At 30.4% G+C, this 23,981-nt stretch overlaps 1 protein-coding gene across 1 annotated transcript; it reads left to right on the forward strand.

The window, feature by feature from the left end:
• Positions 1-473: 473 nt before the first annotated feature.
• On the forward strand, positions 474-929 carry LOC128559336 (ice-structuring glycoprotein-like). The gene has a single exon (XM_053550654.1). It carries the CDS (start codon positions 474-476, stop codon positions 927-929), a length of 456 nt encoding a protein of 151 aa, XP_053406629.1.
• Positions 930-23,981: the final 23,052 nt, after the last annotated feature.

Consider the following 23,981-nt stretch of genomic DNA (forward strand, 5'->3'; position numbering starts at 1 on the left):
GGTCATCTCAAAATGCCAAAGATGAGTGGTGAATCAGAAATCATTTAGTTGTTTAATTCCTGAGAAACATGCTTACTCCGAAAACTGTCGCAAATGTCTATGTTAAAAAGGGATATAATTTTGATAAAAAGCTCTACTATTTGAAAAAATTCAAGTAGTGGGACTGTCAAGATTACTTTCACCTCATCTTTTTTATTGTATTTTTATTGTAATTTTGTTTCGGCAGCACGAACCAGATAAAACTATTTTTGTCAATTAATAGAAATTTGGCTCAGCTTTTATTTGCAGGTTATTTCTTCTCGATATGATTTTCCAAACTCAAGTAATAAGTATTTTGGGGCGTTAAAAGAAGCACACTTTTGTTTTAATTTACTTCGACGTCGTTTGTATTGTGACGTAACGTCAATTGTTTTCTATCTGGCTCGTGCCGTTGCTATATATATTTCAAGAGAAATAAAGAAACCTGATGTTCAATGACAGAATATCGGGAAAACAAAACAAAGTTGTTCCCGAAAAAGATATCTCCTCAGTATTGTCAGAAGCTTTGCATTATTTGCAAAGTAAGTCTCCTAGTGTGGGGCAAGTCTTCACATCGAGTAGCAAGTCCAGGCAGTGCAGCAAGTCCAGGGAGCATAACAAGTCCAGGGAGTGCAGCAAGTCCAGGAATCGTAGCAAGTGCAGGAAGCGCAGCAAATCAAGGAAGTGCAGCAAGTCTAGGAAGCGCAGCAAGTCCAAGAAGCGCAGCAAGTCTAGGAAGTGCAGCAAGTCTTGGAAGCGCAGCAAGTCCAGGAATCGTAGCAAGTGCAGGAAGCGCAGCAAGTCCAGGAAGCGCAGCAACTCCAAGAAGCGCAGCAAGTCAAGGAAGCGCAGCAAGTCCGAGAAACGTAGCAAGTCCACCGAATGTAGCAAGTCCCTTTCCAAGTTATTAAGACATAGTCACTTTAAGTAGTGAACCCACAAAGACAACGTCTGACAGGGACTATTCAGGGTATCAATGGCTATTGTTCTATGCTTGAACAGTGATCATCGCTCATGAAACACGAATTTGAAATGAATAGGGATTCGGTCTTCGGCACTATCAAATATCTGTAAATGTCGGGACACTATTTGAAGACAAATTAATTGACAAAGAATACCCGTTTTAAACAAATGAGGTGGTTTCGCATCGGAAAATTATCTCGTTTGAGACGCCATATTTGAACATGTCTGTTTGAAAATGTATTAACAAATGACTACTCTACATGGAATTTAATTGTGAATGTAGCTTTACAAGTACAGATAGTTTATATATTTAGTCAATATAAATTCATTTACTGCGGATTATTTAACAAATAATCAAGGCCTTCGAGTTGTTTATCGTCTGATTTACCACGGTTCAGAGTTCAGATGCGTAGGAATTGAACCACGAGGGCGTTAGCCCGAGTTGTTAAATACTGAAGCATCTGAACGATGAACCGTGGTAAATTAGACGATAAATAACAAGAAGGCCTTGATTGTTTTCATTCTGACGTGCTCATTGATATATTTTAATAGATATTATACTGAACTTCGTTTACCTGAGGAGTAATGTATCGAACGTCATGCGGCAATATAACGTCATAATTGACGTCACAATGCTCTCTCACCGGTCCGCGCGTCAACCGCTGTTTATCGCAGAATATATAGAGCTTGATTTTCTTCTTTGTTTAACTGGAAAACAAATCGAACCATGTTAGAATATACATTTAAAGTTGATATCTAAAAACTGTTTTAGTAAAAAATGAAGAGTGTACATCTTTTAACACTAAAGGGTAGATGTGATGAAAAGAGCAACCATGAAGTTGAAATCTGATTACCAGACCTGATAATGTAACTCGTATTAATTTTACCTAATGGGCGTTTAAAAAGTACTTTTTAAAGCAAATTGAATAGTAGGACAAAATCTATAAAGCAATTTAAAAAAGAACACACACACAGTTACAAAAGAATATTTTTTTTGCTGTTTAAACCTTTCGAACAAATTAAAATAAATTGAACAAATATGTACGTTTAATAATTGATTTAAATTCCTTCAGATCAAGATTTGTTAACATAGATTTTCTCTAAGACACCATTATTTCCCAAAGAATTCTACGGAGCTGGCTGGCAAATCAACAGTTGCACTAAGATTAATAAAGAACGTATTGAAAGGTTTCCGCATCTCACGTACTTTAAAAAGGATGCCTGTATTTTGGTAATGAGTCAAGGAAATCATGTCACTGTAGCAGCAGGGATCAATTATTTTCTCAGTACGATTCTAATATAAAATGACATAAACTAATTAGAAAAGCGATCTGTCATGGAATTGCATTAGAAACTTTCATAGCCACAATTGCTGCCTGCTGTATGAACTGAAAGGGATGCTCAAAACAGCAGAGGCAGTTAGAAGAGCCTCGGGGGTCGTTGGGAGTACATGTAAGATCTCATTGGCTGTGGGTAAAGGAAGAGGGAGGCTAAGAGGATTGCATCATATGTTGTAAAATATTCGAAATTATAATCATTAGGGTTATTTGTTAATTACTACAGGAGCCACGTGTTAATTGAAAGTAAATATTAAAGACGGGGATTTGATTCCAGACATTTTGCGTGGAAGAAAACGTCCAATAAACTTTCGAAGGATTTTAGCATTCTTCTTTTTTTGAGACATTCCATTTCATAAATAAAGTTATTCGTAGCAGTATCAGTTTTCATATCCCTCCACATGTTCTAACAAATGTTTCAATTACAAGTGACATCAGAAATGTCAAAAGATAACTTTTTTTTTACATTTCCTGCCACTGCATATCAGAATATATGCAGAAGAATAGACAGCTGTTTATTTAATTCACAAAGGATTTCTGATCTAAGATATTTCAGGAGTTTGAAATAATTGCGACTAATACAATACAACTTGTATTTAGTCACTAGTACTCACTACCTAAGGGTAGAGCAAAGAGTGGTCTCTTAATACAAGTGGTGTCTTAATACAACATAATTTGAACTTTAATACCACATACATAGAACTGAAAGCGGTCTCTAAATGCAAGCTAATGGGTTCCCTGTTTGATATTTGTCTTTTTTTTTTCGTAATAGGCATGGTCAAAATTATCAGTGTATGTCTGTTGAAAGAAAATTAATTAAATAGCCTTTCCTGACTGTTAAGAAGATGATAATGATATTGACTCCCTTTTTGGCATTAATCATAATTGTTGACCTAATTCACCGCCATTCATAAGACACAATGCTAATTAAGCCTTTGATGAAAGCCGTTATGTTGATAACGTTGTCCCTCTTAAAACGTTTATTATGATTTTTAAGGTCACTGGACAAAGACGAACAAGAAGTGCTAATAGCGTTCATTATATGGTCGAAAATATAATATCAAGTTTTCCTGTACTAAAAGTCTTGTGAAATACAATATGTTATATCCGCAATGAAATGTTCTGGATGATCATAAGACAAAAGAACTTATTGGGAAACATCTAATTTACAAAATCGAGTAAGGCTTCTGAACCAACTTATAAGAAATCCGGAAAACCAGTCAGACGTCATATTACGGAATGCTCAAAAGATTTAGTTCAAAAATTTAGAATTATTCCAATATTTAGATAGATTCAAATGAAGGAGAAGATAAACTTTATTAATTAATTTTTCTATCCAGAACTGAATGCGAAATAACACATAAAAACATATTGACGTCGCTTGAAAAAACTCCAAAGAGGGACGTCCCTTACCACAATAAAACGACGTCGTTACCAAGTCGTTACCAAGCGCTACTAACAGGAAAGTATCACTCTTGAAGATGACACAAACCGGTGGAGTTACATTATTTGATATTAATGGATTGAATAATAAAACATGTAAACAAGTAAAGGCAATTAAAAAATCTTTTCTTCCGTTATATCTATAAACAGTAAAATAAAATGACAGGTCTCCGGAAGAAAAATCATTTGTTTCCATGTAATCTACGGTTTACAAACTTCGTAAGACCTTGGGTCATGGTAATTTTCCAAATGTATTTGGTAAAATTATAAAACGTTTTATTAAAAGAGGTTACGACCCAACTGTTTTGAGACATACCGCATGTTTAGTGTTCAATCTGTTTACAGCTGGACACTACGCTTCCTTCTTTGATTGTGTCTGACGGAAGAGGAGGAGGACTCTGATGATAAGCAGTTTTTAAATCCTACCAGGACTGAACTGTTTTGATATCTGTCTTCTGGCCTGTTTCGTCGGGCCCTTAAAGGTGTTTCTCTTGTTGCTCTGCCATTGAGTACATACGTTTTTGGTTCTAAAGGTTTGCTTTTTATATATTTATACACGAGCATTTTTGTGTTTTACATGCCATGCCTTTTTGTTTCCATAACGTTTGTTAATTCACCTGGAGGGGATTACTTTTATTTACACTGTCCCGTGTCTTTGGAACATGGTGGGGGTAAGAGTGAGGTTGGGTGCGCACCATAAACCGGTTTAAGCTCCCCAGTGGTGTTTTTGCCACTGACCGTTCCAAGGCGGTGCCCCACTGTGTTCCTTTGTTTGTTCGTTTTGTCCTCGTGTGTTGACTTTGTGTGTGTGCGCGTGTATGTGTGTGTGTTTGTGGTGTGCACGTCTGCGTGCTGAAGGTTTCGTTTTGGGGAGGCTGCGATTTTGGTACGTGGCATTCCCTGTTTGATATTTGTCTTTGTTTTTTTTTACAGAAGAATGCAAGTAGTATAGTAATTGTTTGTGCGACAACACTTTTTTCAATTTTAATTAGCCACCTTCTTTTAAAAAAATCCAACACCGAACAATTAAAATTTAAAAAATCCAAAACCAACCAGTCTTAAAATACTAACTCGGCGTATTTGTACCCTGAAAATCTTTAAGAGAAACTGAGTTTTTATTTTTAAGAGAAACACAGTGTCTATCTTTGATGGATGTAAGGTTGAAGGGATAAAATGAAAACCAAGGTCCAATTAAATCAAAACACATTAATTAAACAGAAAAAACGGAAGAAAATGCCCCTATTAATTAAAATAATTTATAATTGTTTGTTCATTTACTCTTTGATTGTTAACTTTTAGTATTCTATACAATAAATCATACATATTTATACCATCTTGTAACATTTTAATGAAAAATAAACAATAATAACCACAAAGTGTACTTGTTTTGTCTTGATATTGTATGTTGTTATACTTAACTCCGGGTATATATTCAGTTACCTCCTTCGGCGGAGGAAATTCAAATGGATCAAAGTTCAAAGTATTTAAGTAACAAACCCAATGTGTTCCAGGTCCAACAGAGTCGTCCAAATTTATAATTCCACATTCATTATTCATTTTTGATTTTTGTAAATTATTTCTACTAAATACACCTCTAAGATTTTTAATTTTTAATTTTTTAACCCATTGTTCAATTTCAAAGTTAGAAATTGGTTTGTTTATAAATTTTATTTTTTTTTACAATAGGGATTCGTCTGTACGACCTCCGTTGGGAATCAATCTGTAATCCTTTCCCACTTAACAAAGATGTAATCAAAGGTATTCCTAGACTAGCAGCCAGCATACCCAAAAAGCCGCCATTTTGTCTCTGTTTTTGTGTTAATTTAATCACTCCAGATTCCACTAGTTGCTTTCTTTGATTAGGTGTAAGATATGGCGATATCATATTTCTCTTATCATTAGCTACCGAAATCATACCATTCCCAAGTAGCTTACTAACACCAGTACTGGCCAGCCCAGAGAGGGCCCCAATGCCCAGAGGAGCTAATATTTTTGGAGCTATTTTTGCTGCCATTGGAAGAATTGTTTTTCCTATTAAACCAGCCAAAGCTCCTAAAAATCCACCGTTTTGACCTTGACTGGACATTTGTTTTTTTGAAATTGTAATTTCTAATCCCTTATTATTTCTAATAGACTTTTCAATTTGATTAATTTGTGCTTTTGTTAAAAGTAAAGGAAAATTTCCACGTAATTGTTCATGTTTTAATCTAAACGTATGTGGAATTTTATTATTATAAGCTTGTGCTAAATTTTTCTCTTGTCCATCTGTAAGATTAACTTTATATTCAATATAATTTGATGACATTATATACTTTATATTTATTTTAATTTTATTTTATTTAAACAATAACAAGTTCATTTCCAATAGTATTTATTTCAACTGTTTCCTCATACAATACAATTGCGTAAACACGAATATTAGCTGCTGGTGCAACATTTAACTTAGCTGTTAATGTAATATGCTTAGGATCTTCTGTTATTACTTCCTTTTTATATTCCAAATTAAAATGAACAAATCCAAATAAACTATAAAAGTTTGATCTATTTAACAGGCTTCCAGTAGTCTTATTATTTTGTTTATAATAATAATTAATTACATCATCATATATTCTTGATATACTTCTGTATTCTGTTTCTGGATAAAAAACACCATTACCAACTTCAAGACGACAAGAACTCAAAGTGCAATCATCATTATTAGCATTGACCCTAAATGTATCAAATAAATGCGGGCTATGTTGTTGTGAATTACTTTTGTTAGGTCGTTGTAAATAAACAAATACATGTTGTGGATTTGTTATACCAGCTGTTATTCTAAAGGTTATATTATTTTGTCGTGTATCAGTTGATTGTGTCATCATTTCCCGAAGGTATGACCATCTTGCTTTTGTAAATCTTTCAGCAACTAGATTAAGCCCAAATTCATTGAAAATTAAACGTGGAACCCATAGAATTAATTTTGTTACAATTACTCTACCCGGATCAACACCAGCAGTTCTAAAAATTATTTCATCATCATCCATCAACTGCAGTGTTATTTGAATTTGACTTGGAGGTAAAATATTAGTTTCTAAACCCTGAAAAAATGAATAATTATTTAACGGAATTTTAGCATTTACCTCTTTACCATCTTCGATTAATTTCTTTCTAATATTGAACCCCAGATTATAATTGGCATTATCTTTCCTATCTTCAGCAACACCAGTAGTATCTAAAAAGATAAATTCATTTGTTCCAGTTGTTTCTGCATAATCCTTAGATAATTCAACCAAAGTCTTTACATTTACTACCTTGTATAAATTATTACAATCATAAACAATTTTCCATTTTGTTTAACCACTAACTGATCAATTATTGAAGCTACATTATTAATTAAAGCAACATGATCTCCATCAGCATAATTAGCACCATCTGCAAGCTTATTAACTTTAAAACTTACTTCAAAATAACCATTAAACCAATCAAAATATGAGCTTCTATCATTAATTGTAAAGTGATATCCGTTTTTTTTTTGTTGTTTAACATTATTTCCCAAGACAGATATTAAAGCTGTATCTAATTGAATAGGAGTTAGTTCGTATCTTTCACAATATTGTTTTGTTCTAAACATGTATATATTATATATTATTTTATTTTTTATAAATTAATCTATTAATACGTTTTTGTCGAGCTAAAGTCCCCGATCCTGACAATATTCTGTTTATTCTCATATTAATATCGTCCTTCTTATTATTTTTACTGTTATTCTTTTATTGTAATTCCTTAACAATTAAATCACCAACTGTCGGAGCAGGTTTCTTTTTAAATTTTTCAACAATTTTTTTAGCAGCTAAATTTCCAACTTCCATTCCAACCTTTTTTGTTCATTTTTCTAGCGCTGAAGACATTAGTCTTCGGGAGCTTTCAGCTCCCACTTTTCCTGCTGTTTCCAGAGCTTTTTTTCCAGCTGTGCTAATTGAAGATGCAACTCCACTTGAAAATAATTTCGTTAAAGTGTCAAAGATACCTATACCGTGTATATTTTCTTCTCCTGTGTGAGCATCAACATAAATAAATATTCCTTTATTTTTATCATAAACTTTCTTGTACATTATATAAAACTAAATTTTAATTATTTTTTTTTAATATTAATGTAAAACTTGTTTCAACCTAATTAAAATTAATTATTCTACCAAACACATCTGTAATATATATTCTTATTGAATTTATAATATATTTATTAATTTCAGAATATCCGACTCTGTTTGGCTCTTTTGTAAATGGATAAGCTCTTGTTAAATCTGCAGTACTTAAAGCATAGATAATATCACTGAAATTACCATCAACAAGTGAATTATCAGTAAGATCACAATGAATGTAAATTGTATCCACATAGTTTGTTATATTGGGCGTTGTAGTTCCCCATTCAGTATTTCTCAATGCTTTTTTCTCAAATCCAAGCAATGTATGAAAATTTGACATTCTTAAATCCAACATAAAATTATCTTTAATTGAAATCAAAATCTTAAAACTACTTAAATCAAATTCCAAACTTATTGGAGCAATGTCTGATTTATCAAATTCATAATCATCATTACTTATTAATGTTTCCCTTATGTAATTATTAATATCAGTGTAACTGTAAGAACCATTTGTAAAAATGATATCTTTCCATTCTTTTCCATTATTATATCGAATTCTTTTATTGTCGTATTCGTCGCTAATATTATGCCAAGAGTAAGTAATAGTGTTAATACTATCCAAACCAACAACATAATTTTTATTTTTATCTAAAATTAAAGAACGACTAAATCTAATTGTAAAATCGCTTGCAGTATTTTTAATATCATTTTAACTACTTCAGAACTTAACACCATTTTTTGTTCCATTTATATTTAAGAAAAATATTTTCTATATAACATTTCATGTAGTTCTGGTTGCAATTTGTTCATTTTCAATAAGTCGTCAATTATGCTAATACCTTCATTTTTTAGTTCTTCATTATTATTTCCAGCATCAATAGATCCACAAATTAGTTCCAAATCGTTAATTAATTCTTCTGGATTGCACGGACTGATACCATAACCTTGACTGCCGGAGGCATTGATGGAATCACCCCTAATTACTTTTTTAAATTTCATAGATCTTTTATTGAAAGGTAATCCTGATTTTTCTGTCAATTCTTTAAATATTTCTCTAGAATAGGCTGAATGTTTTTTATTATTGTTATATCTTTTATTAATAATATCAATCAAATCATTATCTACCTTAGTGTTAATTACTTCTTTTCCAGTTCTTCGATCCCTGGCAATTAAATTATTTTGACCATAAAGTCTGTTTATGTTAATAAGTAAATTACCATATTGTCCATTTGGTGAAACTTTATATGGATTGTGATGTCTTATTCCCTTTCCTACGTACTTTTTTTGATTAAGAATATCATTGAGCACACCTCTATATTTTTTGAGATTATTTACTTTTTGTCTTAAAACTGTTGCCTTCTTTTTGTCTTCCTGTGTGGGATTTTTTATATTTCCTTTTGACACCGCCTGAGCATTGAAAATTTTTATATTCCCCGTTACGTCTTCTATGATATCCTCTACTTCTTCTTTAGTCATTTTTTTCTTGGGGTCTTTAGATTTACTGTGAAAAAAGTCAAAAACTTCTTGTGGTGTGTTATATTCATCACCTAAAAGTTTTAAATTAATGTCTTTATTTAAATCAAGTTTAAATTCTTTTGGTCTTGCTCCCAATTCTTCTTCTTCTGATTCTTTGGATGTATCGTCAGTTGTTTCAGTTATTCCCATCTTTTCTCTTCCATAATGTTCTAATTTCCCAAATTTATTTCCCCAATCTATTGGCGTAAAGTCTTTTTCCCAATCTATTGATGTATAGTCTGGTGCTTTCCGATCTACCGAATGAAAATAAGGAGTCGATTTTAATGCTTGTTGTTTTTTAGATTCTTCTTGCATTCCTTTAGTTAATTCAGCAATACCTTGTGTCAGATCTTCTGATATACTTTTTGGAAGTAACGCTAATTGTTCCTTAATTCCAGGTAATGCTTTTAACTGACTTGATAATTGTTCTTTTTGACTTTCTATTCCTTCAGTAATTGGTTTATAAATTTCAGTGTAGATATCCCGATTTGTAGCTTTTTTAATTTTTTCTCTCATTATTTCTTCTCTAAGAGCCCTTATCTTTTGCCCGACTAAGTTTTTTCTTATTCTCATTTCATTAAGTTTTGATTGCATTTATATAATAATGTAATAATGTAAGATAATGTAAGATATTATAAGATAATGTAATATTATTATATAATGGAAATTCCAAATTATGATACAAAAAGTAATGCCAAGCACGATAACTTTAAACAACATTATCCTTTTATGCCGGATTCGTGTTTCAGAATGTTAATATGTGGATCTTCTGGATCTGGAAAAACAAATACATTAATGCATATGATACGAAAACCTCTTATATATTATGATAAATTATACTTGTATGCTAAAAACTTGGAACAATCTAAATATCAGGATTTAATAAATTACTTAAGTCAAATTGCAAAACGAATCAAAGTAGACCCAAATGAAATACTTGAATATTCAGCTGATCCCAACCAAATTGAACCCTGTGAGAATCTTTAATCAGAAAAACAAAAAGTAGTAATATTTGATGATTTTGTATGTGAAGATAAAAAGGTTCAGAATGAAATAACAAAATACTTCATTCAAGGACGTCACAAAAACTGTTGTGTTATTTATTTAAGTCAGTCTTACTATAAAGCACCAAAAGATATTCGGATTAACTGTTCACATTATATTTTATTTGAAAGTCCAAGTAAACGAGAAAATGATATGATTTGTAATGAACAAAATATTAACCCTAACTCTTTTGCTAATGCAACAAAATCAAAAATATGATTTCTTATATATTGACAAACCAAGGAAGTTTTTAAGAAAAAACTTTACTGGTAATATATAGATGGGAGTTTTTAATGATGTAAAACAAATAAGTGAACCCGACAGTATAAGTAAAGTTAAATTTGATATTGATTTAAGTGATTATGCTACTAAAAAACAATTTAAAAAACTTAAAAAGGAATCGGAATCGTATCTTCACAGAAATAAGGAACTTGATAACACAATGAACAGCGCATTGGATATGGGAGGTAATAACCTTATAAACCTAGGAAATCCAGATAAACCCAACGATGCAGTTTCAAGACGGTTTAATAAAGTTCAGGGTGTAATAGATGATTATAATCTTGAAGATATCAAAAGTATAAAACAGACGCTAGAAACAGAAGTAAAGAATATTGAAGAATTAACAAAAAGTTTAAAAAGAATTCATTATTAATAGTTCAATTACAAAATAAAATTGAAAAAGAAATGAAAGCTATGGTTGATTCTATTAAAGAACTTGAAGAGAAATCTGATTTGACAGACAAAAACATAAAAGAAGTATTTCGAGTCAATTTAAACATTTTATTCACTCAAATTCAAGAATTAAAAGATAGTATAATTAAACATGAAGAACTAAAAGACAAGATTATTGAAGCTGATAAAAAGTTACAAAATATGTATCAGTTAGAAATCAGAACAGAAATAAATAAACTAAATACTAGCTTTACAAAAAAAAAACACCAAGATTTACTCGATACATTTTCAAATAAATTTGCAGAATATAAATCTGAACTGGAAAAGGCAGCTTCGCAAAGAGGTGATGACCATGACACTACATTAAATAACCTTAAAAAAGAGCTTAATTCTAAAATAGAAAACTTTAAGAAACAACTTCGAATTTGGATTAGTACTGTTGACACACGTCATAATTTAAAGTATGCAGACTTAAGTAAACTTACAAAAATATTACAAGAAGATATAACACAGCTTAATGTTAAAGTTGAAGAACATAAAAATGAACTGGACTTTGTAGTTGAAAAATCAGTTAAACAAGGAGAAGCAATTACTGCTAATGCTAAAGCAATTAATATAATTAATGATCAGCTAGAAAATTTTAAGAAACAACTCCGGATCTTGATTAGTACTGTTGACACACGTCATAATTTAAAGTACGCGGAATTAAGTACACTTACAGAAATATTACAAAAAGATATCAACGAATTTAATGATAAAATTAAAAAAATAATAAATGATCTAGACTCTGTAGTTGAAATATCAGCTAAACCAGGAGAAATTACTGCTAATACACAAGTAATTTCCACTAATGCTGAAGAAATTATAAAAGTAAAAAATGTTTTCTTGAAACAAGAAACACAGTTAGCTAGAACAAAAGGTGTTGTTGACAATTTGTCTGCTTCAGAAGTTGCTACAACAAAACGAGTTGATGATTTAGCTGAAGTAATTCTCGAACATGAAAATAAATACAAGGAAATAGAAGAAGAACTAGAAAAAGTAAGACGCGAAGTGTTTCTTTTTGAATACAAAAGTAAAGATGATCATGTAATATCACACAGCGGCCTTAAAAGATATACTCGCAAAGCAGTAATAATGAAAAAGTATTATGATAGCCACGATATTTGGATATTATCATTATATATTTTGGTGGATCACGCCATGTACCCGGATAATCCTAACTCTGTTCAGCGACATGGCTGACATAAAGACGATGTATGTAGTTAATTTCCTTGTCTTTTTTTCATGTTTTTATGTTAGTACGCAATGTTATCGTAAAACTTTTGATAGTCATAATATCATGTATTGATAGCATGTTTTGTGTACTAAATATTTCAATCGAAATGTCACATTATGTGGCTGGAATTCATTAAATGTACTCAAAGAAGTCTTCGAAATGAACATGTTTTATGTTTCTAACTGTTTTAAAGTACCAGAAATTGCAGTAAGACTTTACTTATTAAATGTATTAGTTCCATAAACATCTCTTTGACAATGTTTAACAGTATCAAAGTTTGAAATTGATTTTTATAGCTTAAAAATTGTATTGATTATGAGGTGAGTTTAAATTTGCGGGTAATTCCTAACTGGTATAGGATACAGTGCTGGATAAATACGAACTTAGAATGGATAAACACCTAACCAAACGAAAACGGCTGTTCGTCTGTGCTTTTTTTATGGACTGTTGATGCTCGAAGTTCTTTCACCTACCCACCCCTGCAGGGATATGGGATTCCTATTTTAACTTATCCGACTCGTGATTTTTTGCCGGCGGACAAGTGCATTTTTCAGTCTGTGTGTCCGCGGACAAGCATACTTTTTCAGGTATAAAATGAGAAAACATAAAATATTATTTAGATTGTGTGTTGCTTCAAGTGTATGGAGGTGATAAAGATAATGGGTTCTTTGACTAGGTCTCGCGCATACTGTAACTCGGTGACTATGATAAAATATCAGAGAAGATTTAGATACACGAAGATTTATTTAACGTCGAATAAATATAAACATATAACACTAACTTAAAGCTATTTTCCGACAAACACATGTAAATAAGCTCAACATAAGTAAAACCGCTGTAATAAAATGCAAATATGTTAAAGCACATTAAAGCAAATAAAGCATCTGGCTCTAAGTAGATAAGAAACAAATCACAAATTATTCACATACATGAGTAGTATAGTAATTGTTTGTGCGAGCATTATTTGGCCCCACTCTGGCTGGTTTTGGATTTTTTAAATTTGAACTGGCCGGTGTTGAATTTTTTAAAAGAGGGGCAAAGGGTCAGATGGGGCAAAATAATGCTCGCACAAACAATTACTATACTACTGCTGACACTACACAAAAATAAGAAGAGTCACATTTTACAACATGCATTAAAAAAACACACATAAAAGAAGAAATCATATACATGCTAAAGGGAGAATAAGAACTACTTAAAGCAGCTGAAGAAAAATATTTGCATCATCAGCATATAGCATTCTGTAACAAAAACTAAAAAAGGAAAACAAGGGTTACACACACACAACTAAAAGGACATTTAAAGACATCAGAAAGGTAAACAACTTAAAACAGTATTGTGACAAGTTTGTAAGTAGAATTCCAACTGCTGAGACAATAAGTCACTGTCAAAGGAAGTAGTCAGCCAAATTAAAACCAAAAGCACACAGAGATCGCAAGTATGACTAAAACAAGTCGGAACGTTTTAACAGTCTTTCTCAGAATTCATCTGGCTTTGTACCATTGCCTGGGCAGTGTTTCGGGCATGACCTCAAAAGATTCCGAACACTGCTTACGCGATTTCAGACTTTAATAAACGTTAAAAGGCAAATATTTCAACAGTTTATTTTTTATCACAGTTACTGTGATATGCTTTTCTTTTCATTGTCCTACATAAAGAACTCAATCTCCAGTCTATTTGCGCTTTCATGAAGGTTTAATATTACAAATCAGAGCAAGTGAAATTTGACTATGGACAAGTGGATTTTTAAGTGTCCGTGAACAAGTGAAAAATGTAAGGATACCCACACCCCTGTCCCGTCAGTCTGTGCATCATCCCCCCCCCACCCCATCACACACACACACACACACACACACACACACACACACACACACACACACACACACTTTTCTTCCCTATTTACCGTCTGAAATATATCATATTTAACAAATAATTATAAATCTAATCCCATTTAAACAATATCAAAAATATTTCATTAGCACCTCTCTAAAAAATCTCTTGCACTATACGATATACAAGATTTGAAACAAACACAATTCTTCTGAAACAGTGTGTGTGTGTGTGTGTGCGTGCGTGCGTGCGTGCGTGCGTGCGTGCGTGCGTGCGTGCGTGAGAGAGAGAGAGAGAGGGGTGGGGAGTACGGAACTTCGAACATCGGTGGTATTAAATAATTTCTTATATAATAACATAATAGTTTTGACTTCTATACTAAGTTATTTTTGAGGGTTTATCCAGACATTGCTATTTGCATAATATTAGAATTATGAAAAAAATATTTGACTGTAGTGGGCATACATATAACATCTTGTAAAATTAATGACAAAGTTTGAAAACAATACTGCTTATAAAGTAATGTTTACAATAATCAGACCATGTACATGTCGGCTCATTCATTTCTATAGTATACTAGTATACTAGTCAGTTAGGTGTTTATCCGTCAAACAATTTCGTGTAAGTTAGGTTTTTATCCATTCCTCATGTAAACTGAGTTCGGTTTTTATCAAATCAAAGTTAGGTTTTTATCCCTTTTCTCGCTGTCAGTACATTTGAACATGCATTGTGTCAACATGTAGTGGGTTAACGACATAGTGTAAACGGGCCTATAAAGCAGTACATCTTTGCTTTCAAACAACAAAATAGTCGAGGCATCAAAAACATAAAAGTATTTTTAAAGATTTTTTGTAAATGTTTTCATTGAAAAAGTTGCCTTGTTCGTCGTTTTTCTACCTGAAAACACAAGGGCTGATATATTTAACATGATACATTTTGAAATAAATATACACTTGATCAATGGAGATAGATATAACAACAGAAACATTCCTTTATACATCGTAATTACACAGAAAACAAAGTTGTATCGGCTTTACATCCGCCATATTGGCACTGAGTTAGGGTCGCTGAACAGAGTTAAGATTATCCGGGTACATGGCGTGTGGATATGGATTATGCTAAAGGGAAAGGCTTAGATAATGTGGGTTATTTTGATTTATTTAATTTGGAATCTGGAAATATCGTAGATTATAAAGATTTTATAAACATAAACCAAGAATATAAACTAGCTGTACCGGATGTACCTTTAAAAAATGTGTTTTCAGTCAAAAAAGCTGGTATTTATATAATATATATCAGGTTTTATTTAAAGTCAGGGACAAAGGAGGAAGTGGAAGTATGTCCAATATCACATTTAGTTTTTAGGTGGTGGCGGGAGGGTTTTATCGGCGAATTTCCCTCCGGGAGTGTAAATATAACACCCGTGGTTAGTGACATCAATAACATCAGTGATGCTGATATAGTATATATGTTCGATAACAATCCGTCAGTATCTGTGTATGAGAAAAAAAAAATTATCTAACAGAAAAGACAATGTTTGATATTAATCCTTATGGTTATGAATATTCACAATCAGGTATAGGATTTTATCTTTTGCCAGGTAGTTATACCAAATTCTACATATTGGAGAAATATATATATTATAAAGAAAGTAAACTTTCGAATTAAAACATTATTTAAAGTTTTAATTAATATAATGGGAATATTCAATAATATAAACGAAAAAGTAAGTAAAATAGAAAGACAATTAATAAGAAAACCTCCATTGTTTTTAACATGTTATACCGAAGATACCGATAGTGGATTATTTCAATGGAAAACTGTAAATGCTAGTCCTGGTTTAGTTCAAAATGGTAATAATGTAACAATTAATTTTAATTGTATTTTAATTATTCTTGTTGATGCAGTTAAATCAGATAAAGGAAAAGCTAAATTACAACTAAAAAATAAAGAAAATATAATTCTTCAAAGTTGCGATGTAAAAAATAACAGAAAAAATGAATCTATTTCTATTAATTATGCTGATCAATTTAAAATGAATGATATTATTTCTGTTACTGGTTTAAATGTTAAAAATATTCAATTAACTATTTATGGCTCTATAGTTTAAGAATAAGCTAATGTATCAATACCATTATCAAGAATATATCTTTTATCGTCATAACATGATAAAGATGTTTTATTTATAACATAACTGGAAAGATTGTGTTTATCAGAACGAATAACTTTAAAGGTGTGATTACTTCGGGTTGAATTAAACAAAGTATCTTTATAATTTTTATGAACTATTGTTTTCTTTACAACATGTTTTGTAATTCCTTTACATTTTTTTTAACATTGACTTCGTTTTCTAATAAATATGAATACATTTTACTACGTAATCCAACAAATTCAACGATTGGAATACTGGCAGCTTCATCGTTAAATTTTCCAATTACTTTTTTACTATTATCAAAATAAAATTTTGATTCAGAATCGTAATCATTATTATCAAATAAATCTTTGTCCTTATAAAAATCCTCATATGCATCTTCAGTATTTATTTCATAACATAATGAATCAGTGTCAGCGAATAGTAATTTACAATTACCCTCGTACTTTTCCTTAATATAATTATAATGAAAATCATACATTAAATATTTTGATAAATCTAGAATACACATTCCAACATAACAAGGCCTGTTTAATAACAAGCTTTCTTTTATTCTATGAATACAAAATAAATTCTTGTTAAACATCGTTGAACTAACAAATGAAGGTTTTGCTATATACTTCAATAAAATATTTTCATCATGTGTCAGCTTAATATTAACCCTCTTGCGTAAATTCTCCATCGTCTTACCGAATACAGAGTTGTTCATCAACTTCAAAAAGTCCTTTTCAAATGAATTTTTTGCTTTAGATCTTTTTTGAGTACTAAAATCAATATACGTTTTTAACCAAGGAGATGAATCAAAAGTTAATATTCTATGTATTTTTGTTACTTTTAACCCTAATTGTGTATATAGTTCAAGATTTTTAAAATGAACAACATAATTTTGTTTTTTCATTGAAGTTGGAACTAATTTTTTTACATTACTTTTTCCTATTTCAAATTCTTTTTTTAATATTTTTACTATAATTTGAAAGCCATTCGTCTGGTATTTTAATTTTTTCAGGAGCTAAAGGATAATCATTATGTACAGTATGTAATTCTTTTGAATATTCAAGATCACATTCAACTATAAAGTTAGTTTTACCTTTTGCAATTAATACCTTGAATTGTTTTTCGGACATGAATGTAAAGTTTCCAGAGGGCAAAGGTCGACACATGGCCCAACCGTAAAGATTATTGGCGTCGAGGTACATAATGTATTTGCTGTCAAGTGTAGGATCATAATCTTTCATATATTTATTGTTTGCTTTACTGTAACTGTTTGAAATATAACTTATTCCTCCTCTCAGTCCCTTTTCAATAAAAAGATACATATCAATATCAGTTATTAAATCTAACTGAATTTCAGTCATTTTTAACACTGCATCCTAAGCTAAACCAGGACTACTAAAATAATGACAAGTGTCTAATTTGTAGTACTCTAAACAAAACCTTCTAAAATTTTCGAATGTATCAGCTAAAAGTAATACATCAGTTTTGAAATATAGATCATGATATTCTCCCATTGTTTTAATTTTAAATTTATTCCAAACTTTTTTGCATGTTCATATTCTTCATTAGATATGTGTGTTTCATTTAAAATTGAATAAAACTCTTTTTTAGGAGGTAATTCTGTTTCTTTGAATTTTTTAAATGAATCCATGTAATCATATGGATAAACACCTTTTGTTTTTAATAATTCTGTATTTTTAGGAAATTCTTCCAGAAGATATTTAAATTCTGGGATATTTCTTGATAAATTATCCAATGATTGAGACATAAATTGGAACGAATCAATAAAAATCAAATCACTTACCATAAAGGCCATGTATCTTTCCATATTGTTTGGAATAACATTGACTTCTTTTTTAAATTTTCCTATTTGTTGCATAATAAAGTGGGAATCATAACCTCTTAAATTATGAAAAATAACGGGAATTTTATGTGTTAGTCTAAAATTAATATTACATTCTGAGTGAGCACTTCCTCTGAATTTTCCTGTTATATGACAGTGATTACGGACCTTCGGTCCATCCGGAAAACTTTGTTTTCCATCACGTACTTTGATTGAATCATTTATATATTCTTTTCCACAAATGTGGCAAGATTTCTGCTTTTTAAATTCAATTTCATCTTTTTTAGACATTCTTAAATCTTTGTTAAAATTATCTCTAAATATTTTCTTACAATACTCTTCTTCCTCGAGTATTTTTTCTATAAACTTATAAACAGCGCTGGGTCCTCTATAAACCTGTGTTGGTTTATTATATTTATCGTCATAACAACAAACAACTTTACAACAATAGCCGCAGTCTATATGATTTTGGTATGGTTCGGTAAATGAAGATTTATTAGATGGTAAAGCAGTTAAAACTTTCTTAGTTATTGATTCAAAATCAGCATAGATAACAAAAGGTACTTCTAATTGTTTGTGGTAGTTTTTAAATTCTACTTTACTACCTTCTGGTGGCATTTTAACACCCTGAACACCATTGATAGCTAAACAATTTTCAACATGTTCTTTTAATATTCTTTCTTGGGTAAAGTGTTGCAGGCAAGATCTTGAAAAATGTTTCTTGTTTGTAGTTTTTGTTTTGTTATTCATTAATCTATTAAAGTCTTTTATCCAAACATAATGTGATTTTTTATGTGAGATTCAGCTCCCAGGGACTCGCGTCCATCATTATTAATAAATAACATGTCACATCTTTCAGAATAATGATATTTTGATATGTACAATGGATAAACGCCTGAAGGTTCTTCATATCCAAATATATTAAATGAAATGTCATTTAAAACTTCTATTTTAGGTATTTGATTTAATGTAACAGGAAATTTTATTCCTTTACAATTAAGATCGTTTATATGTTTTTTTTTATATTTTGAAACTCTATAAGGATTTTGTGTTACAGGAAATTTATAAGCTAAATGGCACCATCTAAAACATTCATTATCATCGTTCTTTATATTTACCAGTCCTTTCATTGAATTCTGTAATTTCTCCGGTAATTCTAAATAACTTGAAGCAGCCAACGGACTATACTTATATCTATTTATATAATGAGCATCAACTGACTCTATTCTCCAGCCACTTTCTTCTGAAATCCAATTACCAATTCTATTTATTATTTCATCAAAAGTTTGACGTAAAGTGTTTTTTATTTCGTTTGTATTAATAATTTCTAAAGCTTTTGATTGAAAATAAGCTGGTTTATATATTGTATCTGTTGCACTCATTTTTACAAAAGTTATTTTTAAAACAACGTTTATTTTTATACCTTTTAAAGCTTTAAGTTCAGCTTTAAGTATTTCATAAGAGTCGTTTATAGTTGAATAAAGTTGATTTTTTGGATCTTGTCTATATTTTAATTTCAAATTTCTTAATATATTGATTTTTTGATCACTCAATTTCCATCTATATATTATATTTAGAAAAAAAATTCGTTAAGCAAAAAAGGGTTAAAAAAATAATAAAATAGATAAAGTTTAAGAAGAAATAAAATATTTAAATTTATATCTTTTTCCATTAGTTTTTGATATTCCACTGTTTACTCTGTTTTTCCCTTCACAGCACATTTTTATTAACCCTGAATTAATATCAAGGTCTTTAAATGCTGCGCATGTGCTATTATATATTTTTTCTTCATAAGTGTCACAACCAGTTGCAATAACTCTTTTAGGGTTGATTCGATGATAATTTGGTCTGGGACAATCACATAATTTTTCGACATTTTCTTCCTCTAACATTAAACAACCACAGTCCCATTCAAATAAATTCCTTTCTAATAGATAAGAATCTATAACATTTTGTAATTTATCAATGACATGATTTTTATATTCATCGCTAACTATTTGATTAAGTTTTGATTTAATAACGTTTCTTCTTTTGAGTATTTTTTATATGAATTATTGTCTGGATTTATTATTTCTCCTAAAGTGCTAGATAATTTTGACATAATCGTTCTATCTACATTTCTATTTACCATCTATATAATATACTTATAGAAAATAATCTCTAAAACGCACGTAAAGAAATTATATTGATTTGAGAAATTTGTTTATATTATCTATATCTTTTGAATAAGATTTTAAAGTTATTTTTTCTAAATTGTTATCAACTGTTAAAATTTTAATACCTTCTTGAGACATTCTGTTTAGCCATTCTTCGTGTAATTTGTGTAGTTTTTCTAAATAATCTAAACAAACTCTGTTTTCTTCAGTTCTGTTTCTTTTTTGAAGTCTTTGAAAACATATTTTAGGATCGGTTTTAACATAAATAAAAGCATCAATTGGGTTTTTTCCATGTATTTTAATAACATGATCAATTAAGAAAAGATTGTATACTGCCCACTCGGGGTCATTTATGACATCGTTGTCGTGATATTGTTTTGTAAAAACGTTGTTGTTAGTTAAATAACATCGTTCAAGAAAAGAAACACCATCAGATTTTTTAGCAGACTTTAACATTTTTAAGTTGCTAATTGAAAAGGAAATGAATAGTTTAGAGGTTCTTGAGCAGCAAGTTCAAAAAGGTTATATGAATTTCCGCTTGGGTCCATATCATTTTGCCATTCATGAATTGGTCCTGGAATTATATTAAAATTAGGATTATATTCTTTAATAATATCTAAAAACGTACTTTTTCCTGATGCAATATTACCTTCAACTGATATAATTTTTCTCATTTATATAAAATACTTATAGAAAAAATCTTTAATTAAAGTTTTTAAAACTTTAGTTTTAATATAACTCTTCTTCTTTTTTAATTTTATATCCGTTAAGTTTAAATTCCTTCATATATGTTTCAAAGGGCATTAAATATTTTTTCTTTCTGCATTTCTAACAGTATTGTAAAAATATCTTGAATAACTTTTTTCTCTTTTCTTTCACGGATCTTAGGGTTATGAACAGCTAAAGCTGCAATCCGTGCTTTTCTTATTAGTTGTTTTATTTTGTGATGATGTGTTTTTAAAATAAATTTCTTGTCGTCAAGTTTTAGTCTATTAATAAATATGGTAATTACTGATGGAACAACACCAACAACTGCTACAAATATAGGAATAGCTGGAACAAGTGCTAATGCAGCTGAACAACCAAAGATATTTGTTGTAATATATAACCCAGTACTTACTCTCCCACAAAATTTATAACTTTTTCTGTAAGCAGCAGCTAGTTTAGTTAGGTGAATAATTAATTGATCTATTGTTTCTATTCCATTATTAGAAATTAAATTTTTGTTACTCATTTATATAATATATTTTCAATTTAAATTTCTTCCAATTCATTAAATGGTACTCAACTATTAAATTTTTCATTGTAACCTTTCCATTTTATTAAAGCTTGTTTTTTCTTACAGTCTCGTCTAATAACTTTTTCTATTCTAAAAACTTCTTGCGTAGTAGGTAAAAGTTCTTGTTCGTAAAATGAACCTTGAACTATTTCATTATTTAAATCTTTATGTTCTTGGATTTGTATTATTAATTTTATAAATTATAAATATTTCCTCTGTCCAGTTTGGTGTATATCCTTTTTCAAAATGTCTTTTAAGTTTGCTTAAACGAACTCGATCACCAATTTTAAATTTTGCTTTACTCTTTGGTACCTTTAAATTAGTATATAAGTTAAAGTAAACAGTACCTTTATTTAAGTTTTTACTGGCTTCAGTCGGTGTCATTTTTATACTAGAATGTTTTGTTTTGTTATATTTATCAACCATTACCTGCAAATTATCTAAGTAAGTATAAGTATTATTTACTGTAAAATATTTCCACATTATTCTTTTTAAACTTCTATTGAATCTTTCGATTACTACAGCCTTACCTTCATTAAATGTATGGTACATGTTAATTTTATATTTATTAAAAAATGATTCAAACTTTTTATTATAAAATTCTTTTCCTTCATCTACCCATAAATTTTGTGGAATCCTTGCAGTCTTCGGGGACTTTCGTCCCTGAATTCTACCTTTTAAAATTATTTTTTCAAATGCTTCAGTAACAGATTCTCCAGTTTTATTCTTTAATGGAATAACCAAAGCATATTTACTGAATATATCAATAACGGTTAACAAGTACTTTACACCTTTATTATATTTTGAAAAAGCTTGCATGTCAACTAAATCAGCTGACCAAGTATTATCAATGTCATAAACAATCACTCTTCGTTTCCTAAATTTTCTTTTAATTGGTTTGTGTAATTCTTCTGCTAATTTATCACTCCAGTGGTAGCTTGGTACAGTTATTTCGGGGGTGTACTCTACCCCCTTTTCCCGGTTTTTTACTTTTGTCCCAGCCTAAGTTTGTATTTCGTTTTAATTATAGGTTTCACAACTAAATGTTTTGCAACCTTTTCCCCAAATGTTTTTGATTTAGTGTTATTTAAGTCGGAAAGCATTTGCTTATCGCATTTTTGTTTACTTACTTCTGAACTATAACAGATATCATGGTCCCTACATGCTGCATCTAGTTCATTTATGGGTTGTCCATTATCTTAAGCGTTTCCAGGCCCACAATAGCGGAAGCCGCCTGGTAAAAGCAGACCATTCTTAGGTAATAAAGGTAACATTGCTTTATGAATATCAATTGCACCTCCAGAGCGGTTCGGCGGTTAGGTCAGCCTCCACCAGTATATCTTAACGTTGTGTAATAAGAAGTTTGTTTGTTTCAAGTATACTGTATTAGGCCTCTGTTCACAGGGCCTCCACATCTGCATTTTAAACATATTCTTTATATCATATGTATTTGTATATTGATATTTATGTGAAGCTGTGGCCAATTTCTGCCAACCATTAATTTAAACGAAATTAGATACTAATTGCTTGCTATAGTAAAATTATTAATAGTAAAAGTAATGTATTCATACAACTGTCTCGGGTTGTTCTTTTTAGTATTATTATTTCTGTCCCAAGCTATCTTCAGTAACGATATTTATAATTAAACGGTTTACCTCTAGCAAAGCGTTTCAAGCGTTTCTTTGATTCTGATGTATTTACATTTTTCTATGTTGACAGTGTTTTTTATTTTATAATACATTTTCAGTGCTTTTAATTAATTTATCAAATAATTTCAAAGGTTAAACATTAAAAAAATAACATATAATTAATCAAATACTTGGAATATTAAAGATAAATTAATCTTATAAAGTTATGAAAACTGTCCGACCGAAGTACGGATCTGTGTGACTGATGATAGCTTTGATCACGTTATTGTTCATACATTTCACTACTTCAGGTGAACCTTACGTGCATTTCGAGACTGTGGAAGGTCCGCCAAATGGGGTAGGGAACATTTCTCGCTAGTGAAAATTTTCGTACTAAAAGAGGTATTCCCAGGTACATTTGCTTGTCCAAGCTTTTAATGCTTTCAACACTGGCAATAATGATATTGATTTCTCTCTAGTGGGAAATGATTGACACCTAGTATCGATTGTCACTCCGCATGATAAACTCTCTCTTTGTCTGGACCAATATTTAATACGCTTTATGAATGAATAAACGTAGTAAAAATCTAATGCGTTGTGTTTTATCAATAAGGGCACTTCTATTGAAAATTGTTTCTTAGTGTTTTAAATGAAATGGGATTTAAACTTGTTGGGTTTTTTAATTGTGTGGGTAGACGGTGTTTCAA

Source organism: Mercenaria mercenaria, chromosome 9 (assembly GCF_021730395.1).
Source record: "Mercenaria mercenaria strain notata chromosome 9, MADL_Memer_1, whole genome shotgun sequence".
In the NCBI taxonomy this organism is placed as follows: domain Eukaryota; kingdom Metazoa; phylum Mollusca; class Bivalvia; order Venerida; family Veneridae; genus Mercenaria; species Mercenaria mercenaria.